Source organism: Taeniopygia guttata, chromosome 17 (assembly GCF_048771995.1).
Source record: "Taeniopygia guttata chromosome 17, bTaeGut7.mat, whole genome shotgun sequence".
NCBI lineage: Eukaryota > Metazoa > Chordata > Aves > Passeriformes > Estrildidae > Taeniopygia > Taeniopygia guttata.
In genome coordinates this window covers 10,762,501-10,780,000 of record NC_133042.1, presented here as the reverse complement: position 1 = coordinate 10,780,000, position 17,500 = coordinate 10,762,501, and the positions used below count along the sequence as shown (strand labels likewise).

General features: G+C 53.6%; 1 protein-coding gene across 4 annotated transcripts in view; it reads right to left on the bottom strand.

The window, feature by feature from the left end:
* Positions 1-17,500, bottom strand: part of PBX3 (PBX homeobox 3) — a 100,991-nt gene that overhangs the window by 4,847 nt on the left and 78,644 nt on the right. For 3 of the 4 annotated variants that reach the window (XM_030286910.4, XM_072936737.1, XM_030286915.4), the window contains 5 exons: positions 14,415-14,656; positions 10,324-10,514; positions 8,334-8,469; positions 1,800-1,965; positions 542-654 (listed from right to left, as the gene is read on the bottom strand). In XM_030286910.4, coding sequence (XP_030142770.1) covers positions 542-654; positions 1,800-1,965; positions 8,334-8,469; positions 10,324-10,514; positions 14,415-14,656 — 848 coding nt within the window. The remainder of the gene's footprint in view (positions 1-541; positions 655-1,799; positions 1,966-8,333; positions 8,470-10,323; positions 10,515-14,414; positions 14,657-17,500) is intronic. The other variant, XM_030286916.4, reaches the window with a different exon arrangement.

Here is a 17,500-nt window from a genome sequence, read left to right as displayed (position 1 = left end):
GAGGAGATGATGGTGTGTACACAGCACAGAAACCACGGAGCCAGCCCTTCTGAGAGGGCTGCAACAGTGGCTGGCAATGAGGTGTATTGTAATGGCTCAGTCAGAGGCGTTCTGACATTTAAGTAAATACAGAAATAGATGAATGAATTAATAAATAAAAGTTTGTCCAATAAATGAAAGAGAGATGGAAGAGTAGGGTTTTTTTTTAAAGAGCAGGGGGAGGAGGGAAGAAAGGAAAAAAAGAAAGAAAATTTCACTGGATTTACAGTGTCCATGGAAGTCAGATGCACCCAGTCCCATTCCATGAGCTCAAGCCAGAGCCGAATGCATTCACAAAGCTTAAAATTTCAATCAGGAAAAAATCATTCTTTCCTTAATATTTGTGAAATTCAATGCCGGGGTAAGAATCGGCCACATCCAGAAATAAGCAGCCTCCACTCTGCAGCGAGGCCCAGACCAGTTAATAGAGCCAGAGTAAGGTGGAATTTTTAGCCCAAACCCTACCCTGCCAGAAAGGCCCTGCTGGGGGCATTTCTCCTACCTGTGACTGCACATTGGCTCCGACTTGGGACCCCTGGTAAGAATCCCCATTCAGACTCTGCATGTTCATGAACATGTCCCCAGAATTTGGGAGGTTAAAAGAACCAGAAGAACCTGGAAAGGAAAGAGTTAGGTAGCTGAATAACAGAGAGCTGCAAAAACATAACCCCGACACCTGAGGGCAGGGGAAGGAGAAGCAGCAGGAGAGGAGAGGACAGGCAAGGCTCAGTGGAGGGGAAGTTGCTGCCCTGGCATGGGGTGAGTGTGGCCACCGGCCCCCCACACTGGCCACCACATCCCGGCTCTTGGCCCACACCAGAGCGCTGTGCTGGGCAAGCCTGGAAGCTCCCTATACCCCAGGGCAGCTCTTCCCTCTGGAAGAGCAGCCTGTACAACATTTCCATATCAGAGCTGTCCATCATGAGGTGCCATCACCAAACACTCATTTTGAGCCTGTGCTTCATGTCTCCTTCCAAAGGAAATTGTTGGCAGTTCCTAATTATGTGGTTTATTACTGTCAAAGAAGGAACCTTTTTCTTACTTGCTTTTAGTTAAATATTTTTTTCACCATGGTTCTCTATCCTCTTTAAAAGTTGTCCACAAATAAGTCACGGCAAAACTTGACTGCAAAGAGTGTTTGTGCTTGTGGCAACCTTTGCCCCTGGAGCCCAAAAAGCAATGCCCCCTCACACACTCCCTGACTTATGCAGTGCTCAGACTTGCAAAATGTCATCAGCACACCAGTGAGCCCTGTAGCAGAACATGTCACAGAGTAACTCCAAATTAAAGTTCCATCCTTAGATTTCTATTTATATCGACTCCATTTCAAGCCATCCAGAGTTTAAACTCTAATTAGAACATGCTAATTCCTCTATTTTGTTGTTACCTTAACAATAAATTTAACAGTTCTACAAAAGCAGGCTTGGACCTCGGCCCCATTTTGCTTTCTTTTCAGTGAATGAGAAAAAGCTTAAAGTAACTAGAGAAGCAAAGGTGCCAGAGGGCAGAGCCAGGCAGCGTTACCGCTGCGGGCATCCCACGGGCCCCGCTCCGCTGTGCCACGGCTGTGGGAGCCTGGGTGGGAGCCTGGCTGTGTTCAGCTGGGGCACCACAGCAGGGCTCGGCCCTCGTGCTCCAGCCTGGCCACCCTCAGGCTCGGGACTCCTCCCTGTGCCGAGACTGGCACTGCCAGGAGCTGCTCCCTCCTCGTCCCGAGCGAGCCGCTGGGCGCCGCGGGGCCCTCCACAGCGGGTACGTACCAGAGTTTGGTGTGGTGGGGGAGTTGGTCTGGTTGTTCTGCACAGCTGCGGCCACGGCGTGCGCTGCGGTCACGGCCGTCTTTGCCGCATAGAGATTGGCTTCCTCCTGGAACTTCCCGATGTTCTTCTTGTACCTGATTCTCTTATTGCCAAACCAGTTGGACACCTGCAGTGGAGAGAGGTGGGAAGGATGAAGGACAAAGGGCGTGGCTGGGCAAAGCAGGATCCCTTTGAGATGTCATTCTGACATGCCAGAAATACAACCCGTACCTGCCCCAGGTAACTGAGCCCTAACCCGGGTCAGTTAAACGTCACCATGGAGCTGAACTAACCCAGCTCTGCTGCTCTCTGGCAAACTGAGGCATAACAAGTGACTGATGACTGCACGTATCCCAGAGCTTGCTGTACCACAGCATTGTCCCCTACCACCATGGGCCATTTGTCAACAAAACCGGTGCAGGACCCAGAAAGCTGCTCAGGGGGGACCAAGGCCCGGTTGACTGAGGGCGAGCGGGCAGTGAGAGCAATTGTTCTTTATTTTTGGGCTGGAACAACCTTGGCAGCCCACTCACAGAATCGTGTTTGGTTGGCTGAAAATGAAAGGAATCATATAAATCAATAATGGTTGAAAAGTCACTTTGTCATGCCCCTTTGAAGATGCTGTAGTGAAGCCAAGGTGGCTCCCAGGGCACCGGCTATTAACCCACACGGGGTCACGCCTGGAGCTGCTCAGGGAAGTTTGTGCAATCTTCCTTAGGGGCTTTGTTTAACTTCAGATGCTGTAACAGAGCTCCCAAATAACAAACCCAGTTTGGAACATGGACAGTGGCCAGCACGGCAGATACAATAAAAGAACAGCTCCAGTGGTAAAGGGGCAGGCACCACTGACAGCCCAGCGGTCACCAGGCATCCACAGGGTGTGGCAGGGACTGGTGTCCTGTCACAGCACCCAGTTCAGGATCCTGCTGAGGCAGGAGTCAAATCCTGCTGTATTTGATGCAGCACAGCTTTTGTTTAACCACAATTAATGGAAAACCTCTGGCCTTTACCAGTAATATGGAAGGAACCTTATACATCCTGCTCCCCTGATAATACTCCACCATATTCTATATATTGCACTTAATATCACCTTGTCAGTCAGAGAAGCAATAATGCATTAATGAAACCCAGCAAATAATTATTGTGTACAATCAGATTATGCTTTATTAACAGTATCATAATTGAGGAATCTCTGCACATCAACCATATTGTCCATGGATGTGCACGAGACCCCTCTGTTTATGCACGCCCCTGGACCAATCAAACAACAGCCATCACTAATAAAGGTTTATTTAATTCTCACAGTAAAATTTTAATATCACCAGCAGCCTGGGGAAGCCTCAACGAGTGGATTTGCTTGACATCAGATCGTTTCCATTCTGCTAGTCCCAATACTTCTTAATCTTTAATATCAAGGCAATTAAAATTAATGGCCACTCATCCAGAGCCACTGTGGGCAGTGTTTCCTTGACATCAATTGTTTGATGGGATTACCTAGAGGTTAAACTAACAAGCAAGGTTTAATTGGAAGCAATGAGAGGAGCAGTGCTCGTACGTTATGTTTAACCCGCACACCACATCTAAATGAATATCCAGAAATGTTAAACTCTTCCTCAGACTGAGCGTGGCGCCGGGGCTGCCACAGGAGCCACGGCAGCCCAGGGGTGCCACTGCCCCTGCCCGTCCCCTCTGCCCAGGGACCCTTTGTGCTCCTGTGACACACAGTGCAGGGCAGGGCAGCCCCAGCCCGGGGAACGTGGGGACACCAGGGACATGTGGGGACACCAGGGACATGTGGGGACATCCACGGACACCCAGGGACATGTGGGGACATCCACGGACACCCAGGGACACCAGGGACACCCCGGGGCTGCAGCTGCAGCTGGGCGAGCTTGGCTGACATGGGCAGCTGGACCTGGCCAGGCCAGGGCCAGGGCACTGCTCCAGCAGGCTGTGCCAGGCAGGATTCAGGATCCCTGCCCACCTGGAGCACAGCTCACCTGGCTGGTGCTGTTGGCACTGCCGTGGGCCCAGGGCAGACCGGGGTGCAGGCACTGGGCTCCCCCATCAGCACCGGGACCCAGCTCCTCACCCAGCCCCGTGCTCACCCTAAACATGGAAGTTGTTTCCATTGTGAGCTGCCTCACAACACATTTTTCATTAAAACAAACTATCTCTTCACATAAAAAAAACAATGAACATCTTTCTCCTCCTGATCATTGAAGGCCAATTAATTAATTGGGCTTAATTGTATATTACATTTCAAACAATACTGTTGCACTTATTTATCATGTTAATTGCAACGTTAAATAAAAAGACAATAAATTATTACTGAAATCATCAAGATGCCTAATGTGGGATTTGGGATGGGGCAGGCCTGCCTTGTGCCTCTGGAGTGGGTGACTTCCTGGGATAAATCAGTGCTCATTCGGCAAAGACGCCGCTGACGCAAGAGCATCGCTGCTGGAATTAGGCAGCTACAGATTCATGGATCATGGAAATCTTTCCACTGTGTTTCCATGTTTGTAGCACACAAGTCTACACCTAAAACACTTAAAACATGGTACAAACCAGAAAATGTTAAAAATCAATGTTGCACAATTGCAGTCTGTGATCTAAACCCAGGAATTTTACCTCCAGAACTATTTCATTATGCTGCAGCTTTTTTCCTTGCTTCCCACATGGAGTCCAGGGGTAAGAGCCCCTCCATCTATGTTTTTCCCTGTTCACCTGCCCACAGAAACACTCAGAAGCAGCAGGGGCCAGAGGGTGCTGGAAACCAGCTCCTGCATCCTTTCTTTAAAACAATGTTAAATATATTCCCTTGTCAACCACATCCCTCTTTTGTTTGAATCAGTGAAAAATGTTATTGCTGTACTCCACTGCCCCGCTCCCAGCACTGGCTGTGCCCTCTCTCCAGCCCGTGTGATGGACTGGTGGTTGTTTGTGACACCCTGAAAGCAGCTCATCTGCAAAAGTATAAAACATCAGCCTCGCAGCCATGGCAGGGGAGAACAGACAATACAGTTTATCTCCCTCCAACATGCGCTGATGGGGTGGCTCTAAATTACAGCTGACAATGTTCTCTGCTAAGGACATTTTTTTCCCCAGAATTACCTTTTCCACACTCTTAAAAATGAAATTGTGTGAGGTGTTCATCTTAATAAATAGTTTGTCTTTATGCTTTTCTTGAAAAACCTTCTCTACATATTATTTTAAACACCGATATCAAAACTGAAACCATCGATCTCCCACCTGCAATGAAACGATTCTGGGAGACAATTTTCCTTGCAGCTCAGTAAAGTGCCATGGCAGCAGGATTTCCAGTCAGCAGCTTAATCTGGGGGGAGGATGACCCAAAACACTCACTAATTAAGTGTTTGAGGGAGAAAATGCTCTGCCATGAATCTGCCCCCAGCGTGTACAAGGTACTGACAGTACAAGAGAGAAACACTTGGGATCATTGTTAGGAGAGGCTACAGAGGAGCCTGGCTCAGCCAGGGAAAGGACAAAGCCTCTTCATCAAAGACGAGCCAACAGCTCCAGAGTTTGGAAAGCCATCCCTTAATGTTATTTATTCCTTTTTCCAGCTCTTTGGCCCTCCAGGGTATTTGCAGCACAGGAGGTAAATGGGGCATGGTGACAGGCACGGCAAGGTCCAAGGGACACCTGGTCAAGGCTGAAAATACACACACTTAGAGATCTTCCATGAAAGCCCTGAGCGAGGTGCAGCTCAGTCACCTCCTCGGATGCCACTGCTTGTCCCCTGTGATGCTGCTCCTGCCAGGGTTTCACTGACTGCTCAATTCACTCGGAGTTCTGGACTGCATCCTCTGAGCTCTGCTGTCAGTCACCAGAGCAGCGTGTGGGGGGCTGCTCTGTAGTGCCTGCTCAGAGCTCATCTGCTACATGGCCTCAAAAAAACACACCCTTCTCAGTAAAAGAAAGACACCTCCAGCCCAGTTCAGCCTACAAAATACCAACTAACCCTGCAGTACTGCCAGGCAGCCTCTGGAAGTGCCTTTGGAAATCAAAGATTAGAATACCCATGGTGTTCATGCTCTCTGGCTGTGACAGCAGATCCATCAGGAACTCAAGCAACCAGCTGATCACAGGCACTCCCTCTCTCTCATACATGCCCTCTCCTGTTACATGATACATGGCCCCATTTCCAGCCTTTCCATATCTACCCGAGTTTTTCCAAGTCATTTGTAGCATCTTGCCAGAGCGAAGTTCCAGCTGTGCCAAGGGCCCGGCCCTGCACCCCTGGTGCCAGGCTGGGTGGGCAGCACTGCCCTCGGACAGGCTGGCAATGTCACCCAGCAAGGCTGAGGCTGCTGGATGCAGTGCTGTGGAGGGCACAGTGCAGCTACTCCCATCGCTCACTCAGACTTCCTAATGGAGTCAAGAAACAACTAATTCATGTCTGTATCAAATATTAAAAAGACAAACCTATATTCCTGTCACAGGCTCTCTGCCACTGCTGGGTTGTTGGACCATCTGCCTGCCTTTTATTTCATTCTATACATTAAATCTTATCAAACAACCAATTAAGAAAGAAATCAGATCTATTAGCACGAGAAGCAATCCGTTATGGTTTCTCAAATGTTCCATCTCATTTGCTACAGTTATTTCAGCCTTATCTTGATCTGTCTTTTTATCTGTCCACACCAAGGAACCACTGAGCCCCTCCCTGCCAGGCAGGACTCAGCACTGGGTGCAGAGGGAACAGCTCTTCAGCAGGTCTGGTGGGCTTTTTCCCATGTCATCTCGCCCAACTACATTAACCAAAACTGAACTTTTGGTTTGTTTAAGCTGGTGTTGATGGCATGGCCTCTCCTAACCATACACCAGACTGCCTTGGAGCACGCTGAAGATTTCTGGACACGGCTTACTGAAGGAATTGCCACAAACCTTCTCGTGCCAAGGATGAGAGCAGCAGCGAGATGAAGGCTGCAGGCCACAGTGCCCTGGCACTCTGTGCTCTCAGGCTGGTTCCAGCAGCCGCAGGGATGCCCGAGGGCACGGGGGAGCAGCAGCAGCCACCCCAGGGCTGCAGTGCTGTGTGGTGCTAAGGGCGAAGGAGGAGCAATGTGAGAGGGAACAAGCTGTGCACTGAATTCCCCCCAGAAACTTCCTGCCCATCACCACAGCTATTTGTAAATGGACTGGGAGAAGCTGCCTCCCTCCCAGCCTGTACCTTCCCCTGGCACGGAGCACAGGCGCTTCCCAGTCGGAGCGGGGTGTGTGCTGTGTGCCAAGAACAGGCACGGGGACAGCAAGGCACACACGTGTCCTGGGGCACTGCTGCCAGGGCTGCTGCTGTGGGTGCAGCCAAAGTCAAGCAATTCCAAATTTGCAGGAGCTGGGCAGACTTCCATTTGAAAGTCTTCAATAAGGTGCTTGAATTTTTCATGCATCCAATGGAGGCCTATAAAGTAAATCTCAACTCAGGTCTTAATTATAAAGCTAAAGGTTGCATTGCTAATAATGCCAATAGTGCAGCCTGCAATCATTAATAGTTAACACACGCGCCGCAGGCACCGCTCCTCTCAAGGACCTGAAATATTGATAAGGGATCTGGGGGAGCAGGGAGGAGCCAGCACACCGGCCCTCACACAGGAGCAGGGGCTGCAGAACTCGGAGACTGCAGGGCACCTCCCTGCCACACAGGCTCAAGCTCTTCCCCAGGCTGTGCGAGCCAGATTTGTGTGAGAATAACCGGGGTTTCTAGCAAACATACAGGCCACATGGAATGCCAAGAGGTGTTTTGCTTTTTGAGCTGCCTGGTGGAGGAAAACTCGATGGTGTCATCAGCCTGAGCACTGCTGTGGGACAGCAGTGTGAGCTGAACGGGTACTTTGGCCCACAGGGAAAGCAGCTGCAGCCAAGGATGGCACAGGCCTGACTGGGGAGGTGCTGTATTAACTGCACACTAGCAGCTGTTATGTGTGCTAAAAGGAGCAAATCTGCCTAATGCAGTTTTGCCACAGAGAAGCCATTTGTGTCATTTCAGCGTAGCTAGAGGCTGAATTTCTGACTGGCTTAGAAAAACAACTTTGAGCAATCAAAGAAATTTGGATCTATAAATATAGATCCTAAATTTGTCAATAAACCGTCCTTTCCCGATAATCCTGCTCAGTTGCACTGAATTCAGAGCAGAGCAAGGCTCAGCCAGGAACCTTGCTGCTGTGCAATGTGAAGTGGGGTGCAGACCTTGTTGCTTCTTATTTTTATCTTCTTCTTTGTGCACAGTGCCTTTGTACCCCAGCACAGCCCCAGCCACCACGGGCAGGCAGCCTTTCCTGCAGAGCTCAGCCACATCCCATCAGCCTGCAAACCTCTTCATGGTCAACACACAAATATGAAGGGTGACAGAGGTGCTTTGGGCAGGCCCAGCTCCATACTTGCCCCCACTGGAACCACCTCCCAGAGCCTGGAGGAGGTGCTGGCATTGCAAGGGGAACCAGAGACTGACACACTGTGGGTGCTTACCTGTGATACCGTGATGCTGCATTTCTTTGCCAGCTCTTCTTTGGCTTCTTCACTGGGGTAGGGGTTACTGAGGTGGGAGTAAAAATACTCGTTCAAGATTTCTGTGGCTTGTTTACTGAAGTTACGCCTTTTCCGTCTGAAACGAGAAAAGGAAAACACCACTGTTCCTCCAGGTGCCAGCAGGTCCCTGGCAGGGTTGGATGGGGAGCAGCAGCCTTCGTTTCACAGCCTGTGCTGCAGCACAGAACAACACAGCAGAGCTGTCCTGGCACCCTGATCCCTTTGGGCTCCCAAAACCACATGAGGGAGCAGCAGCAGCAACACCACGTCCTGCACACAGCCCCTGAGGGCTCTGGACTCTGCCTCTGGCTTCACACCCCACCTCCCCACAGGGTTCATCCCATGGGAGCACAGGCCACGTTCACGTGCTGTGGCAGAAAAGGTGAGGCAGGTGCTGAGCCAGCAGCCTCCCTTGTGGCTCCTCCACGGCCAGGTACACAGCCCAGCCCAAAGCTCCTGGCCATGGAGCCATGTGTGCCAGCAGCAGCCTGGCAGACCTCCTTCCCCTCCTTCCCTTCAGCACAGGTCAGCTGGGGCCCTGCACAGCTCCCTGGGGTGAGGATGGCACAACAGGATGGGGCAGCCGTGCTGAGTGTCCTCGCATGGCCTCCCTGAGCTAATTGGCTTCCAGCAGCAAGTGGATTTCAGGGCTTTGTGAGCGAGACCCATCTGTGCCCCCGGCTGCCATGGGCTGCTCGGGGCGCAGGCTCTGGCCCACATGGGACGTGGGACAGGCCCGGGGGTGTCACCTGGCCGGAGCACAGAGCACAGAGCCCTGCAGAGAGCAGCCACACGTGCTCCGGCCCGGCAGCCTCCAGCCCTGGCCGTGGGGCAGCCTCCAGCCCTGGCCGTGGGGCAGCCTCCAGCCCTGGCCGGGGGGCAGCCTCCAGCCCTGGCCGGGGGGCAGCCGCGCGGGGTCACGGCGGCAGTGCCTGCCCAGCTGCAGTGCCATCCCTCCGTGCTGCTCTCCTTTAGCAGAACATCCTCTCGGGCTCCAGTTGAGCCTTTCCTTGGAGCTCCTTCCCCCAGGGCCGCTGCAATCGCCGCCAGCGCCGCAGGCCAGCCGGCAGCCGAGCGCAATCCCCGCGCTCTTGCCGAGTATCACGGTGCTGCTAACTGCACTGCATCCTGGAGCAGGCAGGCTGCCTCCCTGGAGCTCTGTTTATCTCATTACTATGCTTCCGCTCATTTTGCCTTACTTACCTTCCTCCTTTTTAAAGAAATCACTTTAAAACGTACATCTGCAGGCTCTACCTTTGCGTTCCTGGAGCTCTCCATAGACATCTCCTCCAACTGCCTGCAATTACCCTGATTTCCCACACCTGCCAGTGACCTTCTTGTTAATAACATTATTTTGGTCTTGTTTAGCTCCTCGCAGCTTTCAGGTGTGAAGCCTGAGCTGCTGGAGGAGGGAGGCTCCTGCTGCTCCTCCCTGTTCCGCCCGGCTCTGCTGCTGCTCTGCTGCTGCTCTGCCGGGCCCCTCCAGCTGCCAGGGCCTGCCCCGCAGACAGGAGCTCTGTGAAGGGGATGGGGCAGGGGGTCGCCATCCCACCTCATCAGGCTTCAAAACAGTTCTGACTGTGCCTAAACCCCCTCCTAATCCCTGTCTGCCTGCTCCTGGCAGTCTGTGGAGCGAGCAGCCCACTCAGGCACTGAGCTCCAACAGTGGTGCGGGTGTCCAAGGTGGGAAAACAAGCCCAGTCTTTGCACTAAAATTTGAAGAAAAGACTTTGTTGCTTCTGAAGGCCTATTCTGCAAGGGGTCCCTTCCACAGCAGCTGTGGATGAAGGCTTTTGTTGGGAAGAGCAGCCTCTCCCACCCATCCCCGGTGACAAGGGACACCACTCCCAGTATGACCAGGCTCTCCTGGGCTGCCCAGAAATTACTGCTTCCCCCCAAAAAGAGACAGCGGCACTTGCCTCTGCCTTACCTGGCATCAAGGAACCTTGATCTTAAAATCATTACTGCTTCACAAGTGCTTTGTTTGAGCTGCATCTGGATGGAGCTGAATTTTCGATGAATGATGCCCACCATCCTTTCGATCTCCTTGGGAGAAATGGGACGTGTCCGGCTCTGTTCTCTGAGGAGGTTCATTACATGAGTGGTAAATTCATTACATGCCTGTGGAGGAAGAAGAGGCTCAGACATGGGTTTGTGCTGTCCCACAAGGACACAAGCTGTTGGGGGAAGGCAGCACTGGGGGCTGGGGGACCCCTCACAGGTCCCTGTCCCCTCCACGTGTGGCCACCCTGTCTAGGAGACCTGCAGCTGTGCTGGGGCAGCCAGGAGAGCCCAGTGACCAGGGCCCTGCTCCCGCTGTGCTCATCCCTGTCCCCATTCCCAGGCAGACCCCGCAGAGAGGAGCAGTCGGATCAGCCCCTGTGCCAGCTGCTGGCAGGGGCAGGGTGTGAGGGGGCCCCGCACACCCCACAGCCAGGGAGGCAATACCCTGAGCCCTGGGTGCCCCCTGCAGCACCCAGGGACCTGAGACCGTTCTGAGGCACCGTGTGTCCCTGTCCCGGGGGGTCAGTGACACTGTGCCCCAGCCTGGCCACGCTGTGCGGCTGCGGCGCTGAGGGAGGGCACAGGGAGCCCTGGATTACCACTCCCAGTCTGTGGCATGCTGATACAAACTTCAGGCTGACCATCACCAGGAACCCCCTCCACACATCCTGCTCTCCTGACTTCCCTTTGCAGGCTGGAGCCTGCCAAAAATTCTGCTAGCTCCCCTCTTCCCTCTAAAGCCAGCCTGCAAAATATGTAGCTAATATGTCTGACAACCACATTTTCAAGGATTCTCCAACATTTCAATAGATTATGTGATGGAAGGAGTTAAAAGTGAAAAGTTTATGCATCTAAAAACTCATAATTTCCTATAACATTTGCTGAACGTCTCACAACTTATTAAGTGAAGCCATCTATGAATGCAAATGCTGATTAGCAATTTGGCAATAGCCCAACATTCGCAGAATTCACATAGCTTTTCTTTAAACCAGTAGTTCATACATGATTAATTAGAACATCTCATTTATGTAGTGTGCACTTTAGCTCATTACTCTAAGTAAAATTCGTTAAGTATTTACATTTAGATAATTAAAATCTGGGTACACCCTTAAGAAAGATGCATACACTTCAGGCAAAGTGATTTTTTTTCTTTACACTACTGAAAGTAAATTACAGGCTAATTTACATCCTCGCAGCACCCGTTGGAGGCAGCGCTGCCGAGCCCTGGTGCAGAACCCTTCGCTCGCCACCGCCGAGCCCGCTGCCCATCCCAGCACCCACCCGGGCTGTGCCAGGACTCCCTGGGCACCGGGGGAAAGAGTTGGGCATTTCTCACCCCCACCTCCCACCAGCACATCCTTTGTGTCATCAGGGCACAGCCCGAGCATGCGGCAGCTCAGGTCCAGCCCTCTGAGCAGTGGCAGGACCGGTGACACAGCTTTGGCTCAGCCAGGAAATGTTGCACAGAAGGGAAGGGACACGGGCACCAAAATGCAGCAGCTCTCCCCCCGAGATCAGGCAGCAGCTCTGATAGTTCCAAAATACAGCTGAACCCAAGAATTTGGCACTGGATGGATGTTCCAGGCACACGGTTTGCCACAAGCCTCCTTCTTTTCAGATCCCAGGAATTCAATTTTAAAGTACAATAAAACTGGCAACTGTTGTCTTAGAAATATTTTCAGGTATGTCTTTTCTATAAGAGATTTAGTATCAAAAACTGGAGTTTGAAAAGCAAAAATTAGTTTCTTGCTTTCAAGAAGCAAAAACCTTTCTCTGACTTTACTTAACTTGCCTGATGAGACTTGGTTTGGCTACAACTGCTTGCAGAGCCTGGGTTTAATTCATCTCCACCAGCACCTCCCCGCTGCAGAGCTGCCTCACACAGCACAGTGGGAGGAAGCTGAGAAGACTCTGATGCTTTGTCTTGTTTCTCTTGTTTATTTATAGTGTCCAAGCTACTTGATCCCTTTTCCAGGACTATTTTTCAGGCTTCTGCTTGGTGCCCAAGACATTATTAATAATGTCAGGTTATAAGTGATGGCCTTGTTAACCTGCTCAGAAACCTTGTAGGAGCAGGGATGCTCCTGCTGCCTCAGTGCCTCATCACAAGTGCACAGGAAAAAGAGAGGAAATGGCCCAAAACAACGTTGAGGGGCAGGGTGGCAGCCAGTGCTTGGTGAGGCTGGTGGCGGCTTCTGAGCTGCCACACCTCACCCCAATTCGGGGTGAATTCAGGAGACATCTGTGAACTTGGGAAGTGGGTTCCCAGCTGCTCCAGGAGGCCTGGGACCCTTACAGTACTTTTGCCTACAGCAAAAAATGTATTTCAGTGTAATTACAGCAGATAGCTTTCAATATGTCATCTCTGTTATAGGAGCTGTAAATTATGGAAGGCGCTGCCTGTGCGTGGCCATTTCTCCCGGCGCCCGGCGAGGGAGCGCTGGGTGATGGCGTGACACACTTTCCATTTCTCTTTCCTTTTTTTTTTTTTTCCTGAGTGCATTCCCCTGACTGGCAACAAATATCAGGATCAAACTCTGCCTGGAAAGCGTCTCTGGGAAGGCGCTCTGGCTCCTGCTGCCGTGGGACGGCGGGAGTGCCCGCGCAGGCAGGGTGGCAGGAGCGGCTCTGCCGTGCGGGCAGGTGCCTGGCACGGGCTCCCTGCTGCAGGAGGGCTCCTGCCTCCCAGAACCTGTGGCGCCAGGGGCTGAGATGCCAAGCCCTGGCTGCCTCTCGGGCACTGCAGTGAGACAAACCAGCAGGAGACAGTTTGCTGCCAGGCTGGGGAAATCATCATATGTCTGTCGAGCAGACGTGGCTGGGTGTCAGGATCCGTGGGGAAGCATGCATGTCTCATCCTCAGCTCTACCTCTCTCTCCTGCTCCAGCAGCATTTGAGCGTCCTCCAAAATTTCCTGTGGTGTGGACGAATGGCTGTGACATTTCAGCCAAAACCTTTGTAAATGGAGCTACAGGGCAAAAAATGCTCCTGCTTCCCCCACGTCATTAAGCTTATTAGAGTCCAAGGATGTTTGCCAGGAAGCGGCTGCGAGCGCCGAGCCGCCGCCTCTCTGGCCAGATCTGCTGCAGCCGTGTGCTGTGCCCGTCCGAGGCACGTTCCTGCCACAGCCACCCCACCCCACGCTGCGGCTGCGCCCGGGGGCGAGCAGGGCCCGGGGCTCCAGCCAGGACTGCCGGGGCCCTGCGGGTCAGGGGAGAGCCGCAGATTTCCACAGACCCTGACAGGTGTTTGCTCAGTTAGCTGCTCTCCACTTGAACACTGCAGTGAAAGAGACAGCGCAGACAAGGCAGTGCCACGGGCGCACGCGGTGCTGCTGGCACTCGGCAGCATGTGGCACACGTTCCCAGTGCCACCAGCATGGCAGTGTGCTGGGTCACCAGGTCCCGGTGGTGAACACAAACCTACGGGTCTCTGCAGCACGCTCTTCGCTCCGAACAAAGACACTGTGCTGGCATCTGCTGAACCAGGATTTCCCTGGTTCCTGTGCCCAGCCTGGGCCAGGTGCTCTGCTGACGCCTCACTGCCCACTCTCTCCCAAGCTGCTCCAGCTGACCTGCCGTGGCCAAGCCTGGTGCCAGTCTCCTGCCACCTGCTCCAGGAGCCTGTGGGCTGAGATGGCCAGTGCAGCCCTTGTCTGCCTGTGCTCCCCAGCTTGCCAGACCCAGCGGTGTGGGACCTCATCAGGGCAGAGGGTGGCACTGAGCGACAGACATCTCATCTCTGCCTTCAACGCGCTGGGCAAAGGGGAGAAACACAGGCTTGGGTGCTGCTCTTGTGCAGTTACAGACAACAGAAAACACTCATGCATGCAAGACATGTGTCCTGGCTCCAGCCAGCAGCTCCTTGGAGCCCGACAGACTCCCACCGTGGCTCTCTATGGGCTGAGGCGTGGGGAAGGGGAGGAAGGGTTTTGTTCCAGAGTGGGCAGTGGTGGGCACTGGCAAGCAGAGGAGAGCAGTGTCAGGTACACGAACAAGTGAGAGGCTGATGTCTGACCTGTTCATATTTCTCCAGCTCTGTGTGATAGATTTGTCTGATCTGGGTCAATTTGGCTCTGTAATCTGAGTGTTCAATAGAGTTATCTGAAGACCCTCCAGAGGCTGCTGCGGCTGCAGCTGCTGCCGCCGATCCCCCACCTTTCTCCGGACCTGAGACTCCTTCTGCCAGAAGCATATTGTCTAGTCTCATTAGCTGAGGATCGGGAGGGTCTTCCTCCTGGGCTCCTCGGATGCTCAAACCTTGGGCAGAAAAGAGAGAACAAGAGAAAACACAGTCAGTACTTCTGCATCTGCCCAGCCGCTGCCCGCTCACTGCCCACTCACTGCCCACCTGCCACGAGCCCTCTGTGACACTGCCTGCCCGGGGGCCACGGGCACAGCCCTGCCCCAGCCTGCCCAGCACAGCCCCAGCCCTGCCCAGCACAGCCCCAGCACTGCCCAGCCCTGCCCAGCACAGCCCAGCACAGCCCCAGCCCTGCCCCAGCACTGCCCAGCACAGCCCAGCACAGCCCCAGCCCTGCCCCAGCACTGCCCAGCACAGCCCAGCACAGCCCCAGCCCTGCCCCAGCACAGCCCCAGCACAGCCCCAGCCCTGCCCAGCACAGCCCCAGCACAGCCCCAGCCCTGCCCCAGCACAGCCCCAGCACTGCCCAGCCCTGCCCAGCACAGCCCCAGCACAGCCCCAGCACAGCCCCAGCACAGTATCCAGCCCCATAAGATGCAGTCTGGCAGTGCCACGGGGGGATGGCAGTGCCACAGGACCTCTCTGCCCCCATACACAGCAGGAACAGTGCCTCTGAAGGCTGTGCCAGATGTGCCAGCAACACACAGCTGCCAGGCATGGACCTGGGCACCAGCAATGTGCTCCGTGCACTCAGGGGTCAGCACAGGATTCCGCACTGACTGTCAAAGAGGACATGCAGTGGGACATGACCCCCTCACTGACCAACTTTCCAACTCAAGAAAGCACAAGGCATTAATCTTGCTCTAAAATACACATTTTAAACCTGTCACCTTCATTTAAAACTGTAATTCCATATAATTTCATGGGAATAATAAAAATGTCTCATCATCTCTTTAAATTATTTCTGTTGCCTGTTCAGAGGTCCACAGGCACAAGCTGATGATACCACACATTGTCCTGGCATGTGCTGAGGTGGCACACAGATGCTGGGCACAGCCCTGGCACGGCTCAGGCTGCCCATGCTGCAGCCAGGAAGGTGGTGCCACGCCTGGGAGTCCCCACAGCAGCAGGGGTGGTGTGCCTGGCCCAGGCAGCATTGCACCCACCCCTCATTCCCTCGTCTGCCAGGCCCCACTGCCTCGGCACAGCTCCTGGCCCGCAGTGCCATAGCACAGGGGTGCTTTCCTAGGGGACTCGTTCCCCTGTTTGTCACTCTCCTCCTCTGCTCTGCTGTCAGCATGTTCAATAACATCCTGGTTTTAGTCCACTCAAGCTGATTTCTGCTGTTGTTTTTCCTTTTAGCTTCTGGACCCTTTCTCAGTCCATATTTACTGTGCTCTGTTCCAGCTGTTATTCCTCAGCTGCATTTATGCTTTCACCATGGAACTCATCTCCCTCCCACTATGCCATCACAGTCCCACTCTGCTCCCAAGTGCAGATGCCTAGCCAAAACCTGCAGCAACATTATGTGGTACAATTGCAGTGATTTCTGCATCATGTATTTCCATCATCAGGCCAAAGAGAGAGGGCTTCTCCAAAGCAAGATGATCCACCTAGACTCAGATTAACACTCCAGAGCCCCAGCCCTTGTCTGCACACCCGACTCAGTGAGTGAGCAGCCCGCAGGGTGGAGCAGCAGGAGCTGGGGCTGCACTGGGGCTGCACTGGGGCTGCACTGGGGCTGCACTGGGGCTGCACTGGGGCCGCACTGGGGCCGCACTGGGGCTGCACTGGGGCCGCACTGGGGCTGCACTGGGGCTGCAGGAGCCGGCCAGGGGCCGGAGCCACAGCAGGAGGGAGCTCCATGAGGACAGCGACGAAGCCACTCAGGTGTTCTGCACGCAGCCAGCGTGTCTCGGGGGCTGGTGGCACCGGGGTGGCACACCGTGCTCATCTTCAATCCACACGCTGCTCCCACGTCCAGAGCATCCCACCCGGAGCGCAGGAGCCCACAGACACCCACAGGCAAGGGGTGACAGAGCCTGTGTGGGGACACAACATTTATCCTGCCCCTGAGTGAGACCCATCATTCCTCGGAATGGCAAAGCCACGAGCTGATTAACTAATTCTAACAAGAATTAAGCTGTGTGTTAATTCCGAGCTTTCCTTATGAACTATATGAAGCAGATCAGCACAACTAATAGTGTCTGGTGTCCCTGGGGGCAGGGGCCTGCAAAACTGATGAACTCTGTCACCGGTGAGACACGTGGCTCATCAGCAGCAGCCCCTTGGCTGCAGGTTGAACACTCCCCACGTTGTCTGGGAAGGAGCCAGAGCATCTCGCAGGCCCCTCAGCACAGAGGAGCATTCTGCTATAGGCCAGCAATAAAGCTGCTCCTACCAGCACCTGCCTTTATAAATTACTCTTGATTTGAATACAGTGGTAATATATGTATTTTTTGACATATAAGCTCACACTCGGTGGCCATTGTTTCCCTCTTTTATCCCTCACTCTATCACCCTGTGAGTTTATTACTGTTTAGCTCACTGACCTTTCAATGCATGGAGGAATTAAGGTGCAGCAGGGACGGGAAAGAACACAACAATACATCACTCCCAGCAGAGCCACCGGCGCCAGCGGCGCTGCAGGGGACAGGCCTCGAGGCAGTGCCCGCCCCACGGCCACCACCATGGCCAGTGCCATGGCCACCACCACGGCCACCACCACAAACACCACCATGGCCACCACCATGGCCAGCACGGGCCCCTCACTCAGCACCCCGCGAGGGGCCGGGGCTGCCGTGCCCACCCCCTCACCACCACTCTGGTGGGCACCTGGAGCTGTGCAGGACTCCAACCCAGCAGCCTGGGGACACCAGCGCCTCAGGGGTTAACAAAATGCAAGTGTGCTCCTGCTTGGGATCTGCTTATAACTGCACCGTGCATTTCAGTATCTCTGT